The following is a 12566-nucleotide window of genomic DNA, read 5'->3' on the forward strand; positions in this document are numbered from 1 at the left end:
CCTTAGAAGCCCTAAAGGCAAGAATTAACTTTGTCCCATTTTGCAATAGGGGCTCTGGCCTCCCTCTCCCTAGGTACAGATGCCAAGGTCTAATTTAAAAAGCGACAAGTATAAGAGGTTTTTAAAGGGATGTCTCTTGCTTTCACAGAGTTGGAGTCACAGTCAATAGCAGATAGTATACAAATTTCCCCCTCTTGGGAGCCACAGTTCTGATCTCACTAGCCCCTGCCTAGGACACTGTACCCCACACCCTAGGAGTCCTCCAAGGACTGTGTTCCCAGGCAACCACTCCTCCAAGGAGGTCCATGCAGCTTGCAGAATGTATTGGAGCACTTAGCCAAAGGGTCTGGAGGGCTGCCTATAATCACCTAAAGGCACAAAGTGTGGACCTTTACCCTCATTCCCACCTGGCATTACATCTCATATCATGAAACCGAAAGTCCTGAGTTCCTGTCCCCAAGTCACCTCTTACTGTCAGAGAAAGGTCCTGCTCTGTTGGTTATAAAACCAATTGCCTGAGTTCCTTTATCTTTGTTGAAACAGCACCTGCATCAGGGTGAGTGCTTCTCAGCAGCCACCTCAGAAATTCTCAGCAACCTTCTCTGGCCCCACATTTTCCTGTGCTATTATGGGAAGGACCCAGGTGCCTCTTTGGGATATCTTTGGCCAAATCCTGGTGAAACTCTGGAGGGGAAGAGCCAGGGCCCCCAGACATGTTACCATGGTCTGGAAGCAGGAGTGCAGCTGGGTCAGGAATGGCGGCTTCCCAGGCAGGGCCAGCACGCGCTTCTCCACCATGGTGCATTCCACGTCATCGTCTTGGATCACAACATCTTTTTTCAGGATCTTCACAGCATAGAGCTCATCTGTGCCTTTGCGCTCTGAAAGCATGACCTGGGAAAGAGAACAAGCAGGTCAGGGTGGTTGGAAGCAGCCCCTGGGGAAAGCCAGGGTAGCTAATGTTCATTCAAATTCTCTCCAGGCTTTGTCCACATGCCTTCCATTGATACTAAAACAACAGATAAAGTTTTCCACAGACCTTACACTTGCAGTGGCTGAACCCAATCACAAAGGATGGTTCCAAGAGCAATGACCAAGTATTGATCCCTTTAGGATATAGATCAATGCCCAGCAAAATGGCTAGTATATAAACTCCATGAGGGCAAGTATCTTTGCCTGTCTTGTTCCCTGGTGTAAACCAAGACCCTGGACTAGTATCTCGCACATAGTAGATGTTCAGTAAATATTTGTTGAAGGAGGTGATTCCTCATAAAACTGAATATAGGACTATTGTTCCCTTATTCATTCAACTATTTAATATTCATTAAGAGCCTGGTTAAGCATTTGGGGATACAGCAATGAACAAGCAGGTACACTCTCTGACTCTGCACTGCAGAGAGGAAGAAAGACTTCAGACATAATTAGAGGGATAATTAATATAATATTTGAACATCCTCCCCTATTGTCCTGGGCCTCCTTCCATGCAGCTGTGGTCACAGTCAGAGCATGTTAATTGATGTGGCTCACAATACTTCACTATTTTCACCGGTCATGACTGTGCCAGAGAGAACTGTGACCAGCAGGTACCATTCCCAAGTAGCCACTTAGGAAGAACCTTCTGACTGGTCAGTGGACCCACTTGGCCACAGCTGATTAGTAGATAACTGACCTAAGTGGAGCCAATCAGATTCTCACCCTAAGAATTTGCAATTAGGATACTCCAAGTAATTAGTTCTGGAGCCCTGAACAGAGAACACGCACAGATCTATTTAGAAAGGTTCGTTTTTACCACATGCAGTCCAAGAAGATAAAATGGATGTGTAAGGAGAAAAAGGAGGTCAGAGAATGAGCAGAGATCTTGCTTGCTTTCCAGCTCCGGGTTCCAGTCTCTCAGGAGGCTTGGTTGTTTCCCATTAGAAATCTCCATATACCTCCAATAAAATTATCATTATGATTTAAATTAAATTAAAGTGGATTTATGTTTCTTAGAGATCCTATAAGACAAAATTATTGCTTTAATAGCTCAAATATTAATGAAAATAAAAATTTCAGGAGGCCAAATATCATCAGATGACTTAAAACAAGGCAAATTCATTCTTTATTAAAGGACAGTGCCTCTTGCCTGTATCAGAATCCCTGGGAGAACTTGTTTATAATAGAGATTCCAAGCACTACCTCTCATTCAGAAGAAACTCTGGGCTGTGACCCAAAGTCTGTATTTTAACAATAACCTCCCCTCCTCTTGAATCTAATCACTTGATGTTTTGAGGAACACTTGAGGAGCTATCAAAACTGAGTCATTTTAATATAGTGGTTAGGAGGTGTCAATAAGTAAAACAATCCTGTCTTGATTTCCTGACTTTGTGGTATGAATTTCTATGGTAGGAGACCACTGTTTTTTCTTTCTGGATCTGCCTCTGATGAAGTCAGATGTTGACCCTGTCTGACCTGAGCCAGTCTGTTTAAGACTTCCAGGAATCTACTGCCTGTGGCTGTCTCCTTCAGTTGTTAAAATAGTCACTTTGCACTCAGCAGTCAGGCTTAAGCGCCACCAGGCCAGGGCAGAGTCCCTCCTAGGGGCAGGGCTATTGTGTTCTCTCATGCTGCTGCCGCTCAAGGGAGTGGTCTGCCTGAGCAAGAGGCTACTGCCATACTGGGGAGGAGTCAGCAACCAGATCTCGCCAGCTGCTCTCTCAGTTCTCTCCCCAAAACCTCCATCTCCAGTCTCTCCTCAAGTGTCCCTAGACCACTCTGTGCCTCCTTTAGCCAGGGCTCTATTATCTGTGACTGCCACTCTGTACTCAGCCATCAGGCTTATGCACCACTGGGCCAGGGCAGAGCCTCCTGGGAGCAGGGCTCTGTGTCCTCTCATACTGCTGCCCCTTAGGAGAGTGGTCTACCTGAGCAAGATGGATGCTGCCGTATGGGTGAGGAGTCAGCACCAGGACCCCCCTGGCTACTCTCTCAATTCTTTCCCCAAAGCCTCCTTTCCCAGTCTCTCCTCAGGCTCCTCCAGCCCACTCTGCCCTGACCTTTGCCAGAGCCCAGGGTAAGTGGCTGCAAATAAAAATTTATTAATTTGGCCCTTTAGATGGCTTTTTTGCATCTCCAGCTGCCCATCTCTGGCAGAGAGCAACCCTGCTGCTTTTTGCAGCTGGCTGTTATCTGTGTACTTTTTGGGCTCTGGTGCTGTTGATCCCCACTCTTCTCAGAGGGATCCAACTGGCCATTTAAATACCCTTCTAGAGCTGCTGCCCGTGGTGCCCAGCCCACTTTCTTGAGCCTCTACCACACTCCTTACCAGTTAGGTTGTGCTAAAGCTGATTCCTCTGTCTGTCCAAGGTTATAAGGCTCCTCTCTCACTATTGTTAAGTTGTTTGTTCCAGGTGATTTTTCCAGAATTTAGTTGTAATTCCAGATTGGTCCTGGGAGGTCATTGTGACTTTCATTCACTCCTCTGCCATTTTGAAGTCCCGAGAAGAGAATTTTTCTTTGCTCCTTAATATTCTAATCAAGCTCTCTTTTTTATATTAAATTATAGCTGACATACAGTATTATTTTAGTTTTAGGTGTACAAATCAACATTTATATACCTTACGATGTGGTGCCTGATAAGTCTAGTACCCATCGGCCAGCATACAAAGTTATTAAGATATTATTGATATATTCCCTACACTGTACTTAACATTCCTGTTATTTATTTACTTTATAACTGGAAGTCTGTACCTCTTATTCTCCTTCAACTTTTTCAAAGAAGTTGACACACACATGCAGGAATATTACTCAGCAATAAAAAGAGTGGAATTTTGCCATTTGCAGTAACATGGATGGACCTAGAGAGTATTAAGTGAAATAAGTCATAGAGAAAGCTTTCCTTTTGAGTAGAAATCTCCCTGCCTCTTCTAGGAGAGCTTTCTAGAGTTTTCCCCATGTTACAAAGGAACTGATATTCCATGGTAATTTTAAAACATGCCTATAAATATTTGATATTACTCTATCAAAAGGCAGAGTCTATGACCTTGACCTCTCCCCTTAAACCTGGGTAGGACTTTGTGGTGGCCTCAATGAACAGAATAACATGCAAATGACCCTTCATGACTTCTAAAGCAACAGCTTCTGTCAGTTTCTCTTGGGACACCCAGCCTTTGCAGCCTGAGGGTACCAGGCTAGTGAGGCCACAGAATGATGCTGCATGGAGAGGCCCTGACACTGCATGAAGAACCCAGTGCCCAGATGGCTCCAGTGCTCTAGGTGTTCCAGGTCCAGACATCCCAGCTCCTGCCACTGAGAGAAACCCTGAACCACGATCCATCACTGAGCATCCCAATTTCCCAACCCACAGGGACTTGAGAAATGATAGATGATTGTTATTGGTTTAAATCTCTGAGTTTTGAAGTGATCTGTTAATGCAGCGATAGACATCTAAGTTCATACCTGAACTAATGCCACCCAACATTGTCAGGTGTGGCCCCTGTCACCTTGGTTTATTTCATTCTTAGGTTTGGGTTTGCACACTATTTTCAATCGATTTTTTTGAAAGGCTTCAATTGAGTGAGTCACCAGAGATGGAATTCACTCGGCCTTCTAAACATGTCACCTTTCCTGGTCTTTCCAGGACCAGGAAGCTTGGCCAAGTAATCCTTTTGTTCAGTCAACATTAACTAGTGTCTAGAATGTGCCAGGCACTGAGAAGCAGTGGGGATGCAGAATGACAAGGTTCTTGTCCTCACAAAGTTCACACTCTGGCTCAAATAATGACCTACTTCAATTGTGATTAAAGCCATGAAGAACTGTGTGGTGTTCTGTGAGTATTTAAATGAAGGACTTACCCTGACTTGATGGGTCAATAAAAGATTCTCTGGGGATGTGACAGTTAAGTGGAGACCCAGGACGAGCAACGCAGAGATGGATGAGGCACATTCCAGCCAAAGGGAAGAGAGCCATGCTACCTTAAGATTCAGATACCTAGATCTGTAAACTTCAGCCTGGATACACTGTAAGAAGTGAGCATTCAAGTTCTAGAATCACATTCCTGATTCCCACTCCCAGTTCTCTGAGATTCAGCAAATGATTGTCTCCAGCAGAATCTGAGACATCCAGCAGATAAAGTGGCACTGGCACCAAGTAGGGAGACGGGACAAGGAACAGATGCTGTGCAAAGGGAATGGCCCCATGTTTGTGCGGCCAATGCCACGTTGGGAGGGCTGGCATGTGAAGGAAGGGGACTAATCTGGGATTATAAAGATAACCAAACCCACATCTTATACTCTGCATTATCTCATTTAATTCCCACACAAATGCATAGTGTGGGTGCTACTCTTATCCCCACTTTTATAGGTGAAAAGTTAGGTGATTTGTCCAAAGTCACTCCACTACGAAGTGGTACTTCCTACATCACTTTTCTCCTAAATCATGCTCTTAAGCACACCCCTCTCTGATTCTCTGAAGCCTAAGTGCCAAGGGTTGTGTTGTAAAGCTGCTGTCTTCAAGTTATTGCTGAGGTGTTTCAGATTTCGGTTCCAGATCCTGGCCCTTTTCCTACCCAGCCTTCTGTTGAGACTTGGGACCCTGTGAACTAATTCATGGCCACAGACAGAAGAGTCATTGTTTTTCTCCATTTCTTACACAACCACTAACCATTTACTTCCCACAATGAGCTTGATCTGAGTGTGTGCTGCAGTCATGACTCCAATTCCTCCATCCAGCCCACAAATTCATTGGGAAATTTGTGCCCAGCATGATGCTAGGCTCTGGTGACATGCCTACAAACAGGACAGACATGGCCCTGATTCCAAGCATTATGTGGCTTGAGAAGATCGTCATTCCTCCTTGTGCCCTGAAGAGTTAGCATGGGAGAAGATGGCAGAAAAATAGCCAGAGCACTGGTAACAGTGATGGCCATGCTCTAAAATGTTCCTTTAAGTCGAAATGACCTTTTGTAATCATCTCATGGTTTCAGGAATCTCTACTTCAGTCAATACCAACAGAGAGGGGGTGGGCTGTTTGTTCAGCTGTCCTTCTTCTCCAGTGGGAGGATTCCAAGCAGATGGAAAGGATGTGTTGAAGTGAAGTTCTTATCAAATTCCAAGCCACATCTGCTACCCACACATCTTCTGGGAGAGACATGATAGACAGCAGAGCTCCAGTGACAGCAAATAAAATGGAGAGAGAGCGCGAGCACAGGGATTTCCAGCTGGGAAGTTTGTTGGTGAATGCAGATGGCGAAGTGTGCTTGGAATCTTGGCTCCTGACCATGGGTCAGTGTTCGTGATGGTTAAGGCAGACTCTACACTGAGAAGACCTGGTACATATTCAAGTTCTACCACATCCCAGTGCTTGACCTTGGGAAGTTCATTTAACTTTCCTGAGCCTTAATTTCCTCATCTGTAAAACAGGGACACCCACAATACTTAGCTTTTGGTGGTACTCAGGGGATTTTGTGGTATAATGTGTGCACCATGCTGGAAAAAATGATGAGTGCTTAATACCTGGTGGTTGTACTAGTTTCCAACTGTAACAAAGAACTGCCTGAAGCAAAGGGAATTTATTCTCTCTCAGTTCTGGAGACCAGAAGTCTGAAATCAAGGTGTTGGCAGACTTTCTAGAGGCTCTGAGGGACAGCCTGTTCCATGCCTCTCCCCCAGCTCTGGCAGGGACCAGCAAGCAATCCTTGGCACTCCTTTCCTTGTAGATGTATCATTCCAATCTGCCCCTGTCTTCACAGGGCACCTTTCCCTGTGTCTTTGTGTCCATGTCTCAATGGCCTCTCTTTATAAAAACACTAGTCACTGAATAAGGGCCCACCCTAATCCAGTATGACCTCATCTTAACTTGATTATACTTGCCAAGACCCCGTGTCCAAATAAGGTTGCATGCACAGGTACTGGCAGTTAGGACCTAAATATGTATCTCAGCAGGGGCAGAGGATTGGGGAAGACCATTCTACCCACTACAATAGTAATCATGAACTTCATCCTTTCAGAGAGCAACCAACGGGGCTGCTTGTGATCCTGTACACCAGCACCAATTTTCAGTTCTCAACTGGCTAAGGAGATTCTCCCTGAGGGAACTGTGTATACGTCTGCATGCTGCCCACTTCCCCAATGTCAACAGACACCTGCCAAAAGTTCAGCCTTGCTCAGTTCTTCTCTTACGTATTTTATGCAATGCATCAGCAAATATTGTTAGCTCTCCATTCAAAATACATGCCACATCCAACCTCGTTCCTGACCTAAGCTGCCATGATCTCTAAGCTGCTCTCCTGCAGTTGCTTCTGACTAGTTCTCTGCTCCCACTCTGCTTGCCCCCAACCTCCATGCATACTCTGCCCTCCTGCCTACAGAACTCTCCCCTCAGATATGTTCAGGAGTTGGCTCCCTCACCTTGTTCAAGGTGAGCTTTCTGAAGAAGACCTCCCTGACCACATTCTCTAATGGCAGCCCCCTTTGTTGCTCCCCATCCCCTTCCTCTACTTTGTTTTTCTTCACAGTGCTTACCATACCTGACACTATATTAATCTGTTTATTTTCTTCCCTCCCTAGAATGTAAGCTCCATGATGGCAGTTATTTTGTTTGACTTGTTTACTGTTACACCTCAACCTCTAGCACATAGTAGACAATAAATATTTGTTGAATGAATAAATGAATGAATGAAAATATTTGAGTGGAAGAAGTGATTTTTAAAAAACCCAGATATAGGTCTTTAAAGATCTTCGGTTACTTTGGTCTCAATATTGTTTAATATATACGGCTATATCCAAAGCATGTTTCACAAAGAAGTGGAGGTGGCAAAGTTACACAACATAAACAAGTGGATTTTATGGTGCATAAATTATACCGATAAAGATGGTTAAAAATGATTGCATAGCATATATTGTGCATATATGTTTGTATATGCATGTATGCAGCCCCACCCGGTAAATATAGCGGTGGGCAAAAGTAGGTTTACAGTTATGAGTACACAGAAGTTTATTCTTGTGTCATTATTGTATTATTTATTATCATTATTAACCTACTTTTGCCTACCCCAGTATAAATACTGTATGTGCACCTATATACTCTCAGCTTCCTAGAAGTCAAAGCAACCAGAGATACATGAAACATAACAAAAGTTCACATTTTCTATAAGGAAATCCCTTTCTGAAGAGAAAACAAGCGTTCCCAAAAACTTAGGTCTACTTGAAATATCTGCTTGATTTTGAATCAGTGGTTCTACAGTGGATCATGTTCTCAATCACATCTCTACAATAGGGTTGGAAAAGGAGGAGGAGAGAAGCAGAGACCAAATTACCCAGGGCCTGCAAACTCTACTTACACAGGACTTGGGAATGGATACTAACTTGACAAACTCAGATGGCGCATCTAAGAGAGAGAGAGACTGATAGACCGACAGACAGACAGACATTTGGGGATCATCAGGTCCCCAAACACTAATTTTGGAGAAGATGATCAACAAGGGGCCCTGAGCTGAGGTTGGCATGGGAGGGAGACAGAGAAGCAAGGTAAAGCCAGACGTGTCCACTGTGGGCCTGCAGGAGGACTGCCCCCCTCCTCTCCCAGGCCCACCACACTAGGGGGTAGCTTTTGGACAAGGTCAGGTGCAGGACTGGGTGCTGATCTGCTAGTAGGAGTGTATCCCCCTCTATTTCTGGGTTCCATCTCTTTGAGGGCCTGCTGTTCTCTGAGGCTGTCTCCTGCATGGGTTCCACCTAGTCCCTTCGAAGACCTGTCCAGGGTAATTTAGGTCAGCTCAATATTATATTTCAGGGCAGATGTGGTGTCCTCCCCTCCCCATCCTCTCCCGGGGGCTGGCTGTGCCTACTTACACTGAGTGCCTGTTCCTCCAGGCTGCACAGTATAATCCCTGAGGAGGTTTGAGGAGCTGGTGCTTAGCCCACACTCCAAACCAATTAAATCAGAATCTTCTAAATACATGGGGCCTCCTGTGCCAGGCCTGGCTGCCTGGGGAAAGGCTGGCAGGGAGATGGCGAGAGGCTATGGGAATGGTGTTGTAATCAGCAGAAAGGGCACCAGGCAAACACCATCCACCTGTTCTTCCCAGGACGTTCACCCACTCAGGAGGGGGGTTTTGAGAGAAAGTTGGGTGCAGCCATGTTATAAAAGGGAGGGTAGCTTCAGCATCCTCTTCTTCACAACATGACAGGTATCCTGACAAGATCTTCAATGAAGAAATGAGGAATTCCTTCTTCTCAATGAAGGATTGAGATTATGACATGGACAGAGTCTAATGAGCTGGAAGTTTATATCTATTTAGAATCATAAAATTATAGTAGGTACAAGTTGAGGTCTGGAATCCTGAGTTCAAATCCTAACTCTATCATGTGCTTGCTGTGTGATCTTGGCAAATTACTCAACCTCTCTGAGTCTCAGTTCTCTAGTCTTTACAAGGGGCATGACAACAGTTCATCTCTAATGTGAGAGCAAGTGGCATAATGCAGGTACAACACTGTGCCTGGCACACAGCAAGCCCTGCTGTTAAAGGGGAAGCATAATTATGAAGATTAAGAGGGATGGCCCAACTCCTTCAGTGGGTGTGATGGTTCTCGCTCACATTCTCCAGATGAGAGGAGATAGTGAACCAGAGCATAGACCAAAATTTCTGGTATATCTGCCTTAGGAAATTCCTATGCACAGCCCAGAATGAAAGACAAGGTCATACTGCCTGTGCTCAGAGGCAGGGCTGGGCACGCACACTCCTCGAGAGGCTAAGAGGACACCCACAGGGAGCTGCATGCCCTTTAGAGACAGGACTTCCCTGTGGAATCAGCAAACCACCTGTCAACTTCTAAAATTCCAAATGGAGAAGGGACTATATGGTTTCCAGGCCCTCCAGACTCATCTTTTCTGGCATGGAGATTTGCCAAAGCCCTCCTTCAGACTGGGCCAGGGATGAAGAGTTGACTTATGCCACCCAACCCTTGAGAAACGGAGGCCTGGAATGAGGGGCAGGAGCTCTTGTAGCATGCTGGATGTGACGGTAAAATCTAGACAGGAGCCTGTTAGTTCATGGGCCATCATGATGATTCAATGATATAAGGCATATTAAAAGATTAACACAGAGAAAGAACTTGGTACACCATATTCTTCACAGTTGATGAATTCTTCACCTTTTGAGGTTCTCCCAACTTTTAACTTTCACCCATCATGAAGATGCCCTGACATGTTCTAAGTCATCTTTTATTTTTTTCAATTTTGTGAAGTAATTTTTTATCTAAGTTATCTTGAAGACCATAATTTCAATTTTCCAAAGTATGCTGTTACCAAACAACTTTTCTAAGCTTATATATCCACACATATATGCATTTACATTTTATTTTTTAATGGTGGTCACACTAATCAAATGTTAGTCATGTGGCTTGGGCAATCAAGTGCCTTTGCCTGTACAACCAAACAAATTAGCAGCCTAGAAATGATTTCTGGCTTCTAATCACTCGTTTTGGAGCAGGAACTGGGTAGACTGGCTAATTTAAGAAGTACTCCAGGAAAAACTGAAAAGTGGTAGAGTGGGGTAAAGATGCTAATTGGGAATTAATAGTGTGTATCTGGGTAGGACTGAATCATTGTGTGGATACAACCTTCAAGTTGGCCACACAAAAATAAGAGCACAATGCAGTGATACTCAGAGGATACAACCTGATTAGTTTGTGATTTATTATGTAAGGCTTTCTCTACCTAAAAGAAAAGCTCTTTACATGCTTACATACTGTATAATTCAATCTATATGACATTCTGGAAAAGGCAAAACCATGGAGACAGTAAAAAGGTCAGTGGTTGCTAAGGGGCAGGAGGGATGGAGGAATGAATAGGCAGAGCACAGAGGATTTCCTGGGTAGTGAAAATACCCTGTGTGACACTAATGATGGATACATGTTACTATATATTTGTCCAAATCCATAGAATGTACATCATCAACAGCAAACATGAACATAAACTGTGGACTTTGGGTGATGATGATGTGTCAATGTAGGTTCATGGATTGTAATGAACGTACCACTCTGGTGGGGGATGTTGATAGTGGGGTGGCATGGATCTGTGTGATGGATAAACTGAGTTTTCAGATCACAAGTCAGGTTGGCAGGTGTTATTAAAATTTAAATCTTCTTAAATGATGCCAGGTCACATCTTAGATTTAATCAAGTTGAATTTTTGCCCAGGAGCAGAGAAAAGAAAGCCCATGGAAGTGTGAAATAAAGTTTAGAATGGAGGTTCTTTCAGCCTAGTCAACCCTGGCTCTTGCGGACTTGCTACTGTTAAGCAAATGTCACTACACGCTTGGAAGGAATGACTCACAGTGACTGTTGGGATGGGGGAGGGTACGGAGGAAGAAGATTTAAGCCTGAAATGCAGAGCCCTTGTGTTTCAAATAAAGATGTTCAGTGGACTTTAATAGTGTTTCATTATTTGATTGGGAAACACAAAAGGACTACTGTTTCAAGCTCTGGGCTCTATCACTTCTAACTATTGATATCGTGGAATTGATATGATAGAATTGATAGCTATCAATTCCAGCTATTGAAGTGTTCTTTTGAGCTAAAATCAATGTTGCTGACATGTGTGCTTAGTCAATTTTCTTTTAAACATATCTTATAGTACACAAAACTGGATGGTTAAAATAAAAGCAGATTTAATTTGACTGGTTTTTAGACAGTTCCCAGGAAAAGACTGATAATCGATGTCTTTTACCAAAATAAAATACAATGAAACACTTAAGGGTCCATCATTCATTTCAACAATTAGGTTGCACAAAGGAAGCCTGTTTCTCTTTAATCTGATCAGCCCTGTGCACACAAGCCTCCCCTTGTTGATGCTGTTACAGATTAAGTGAAGTGGAGGCTGTGTTGCTTAGTGGTTACACATTCAGGAGCCAGACTGCCTGGGTTTGAACCTGCATCTACTGCTGTGTGACTCTTCATTGTCAACTATCTTGATCTTCTGGCTCCTCATCTGTAAAGTGGAGACAATAACAGCACCCACTTCATAAAATCATTGTGAAGATTAAATGACAATGCATATAAAACACTTAAGAAAAGTCCTCAATGCTCAAAATGTATTACTATCCCTGCAGTGGTTTTCAATGAGGTCCATTCATAGTGGGAAACTGGATGGGGTGAGGGGGAAATGAAATAAGGCACATTTAATCATACTAACCACCTGTATTTGTACATCCAAAATATTTACCATGGGTGTTGGACGATTATAACCTACAGGTTTCTGCTATCAAGTTTGCTTTAGATTATGAGTTATGCTATTACTAACCAGGAATTCATCTTAATAGAGCTGTGAATTTCTGAAATAGCACAGAAAGCTGCAGTTGAGTTGGATACGGAGGGTGGCAGGAACTATGACAGCACAATAATTGGACCAGTGACCATGAATTATCACCTGAGACAGAGTTTCCATGTTAATAGGCGCTAGCTGGCCCTTCAATAATAGAGCCAGATTTAATTTTGTATTATTTTTCCCAAAGAGTCAGGCAACATTTTAAAGAATATACAGACTTAAATTCCCCCTTTGACCTCTGTATCAGACAGACCAGAGTTTTCTTC

General features: G+C 43.8%; 1 protein-coding gene across 3 annotated transcripts in view; it reads right to left on the reverse strand.

Annotated features, from left to right (window-relative positions):
* PRKCB (protein kinase C beta) overlaps positions 1-12566 on the reverse strand; it is a 313522-nt gene that overhangs the window by 56074 nt on the left and 244882 nt on the right. For all 3 annotated transcript variants that reach the window (XM_054580891.1, XM_054580890.1, XM_054580892.1), the window contains one exon: positions 721-894. In XM_054580891.1, the coding sequence (XP_054436866.1) occupies positions 721-894 (174 nt within the window). The remainder of the gene's footprint in view (positions 1-720; positions 895-12566) is intronic.

The sequence above is a fragment of the Pteronotus mesoamericanus genome, unplaced genomic scaffold, assembly GCF_021234165.1.
Source record: "Pteronotus mesoamericanus isolate MK-2021 breed Mesoamerican mustached bat unplaced genomic scaffold, CSHL_Meso_final contig_64, whole genome shotgun sequence".
NCBI classification, from domain to species: domain Eukaryota; kingdom Metazoa; phylum Chordata; class Mammalia; order Chiroptera; family Mormoopidae; genus Pteronotus; species Pteronotus mesoamericanus.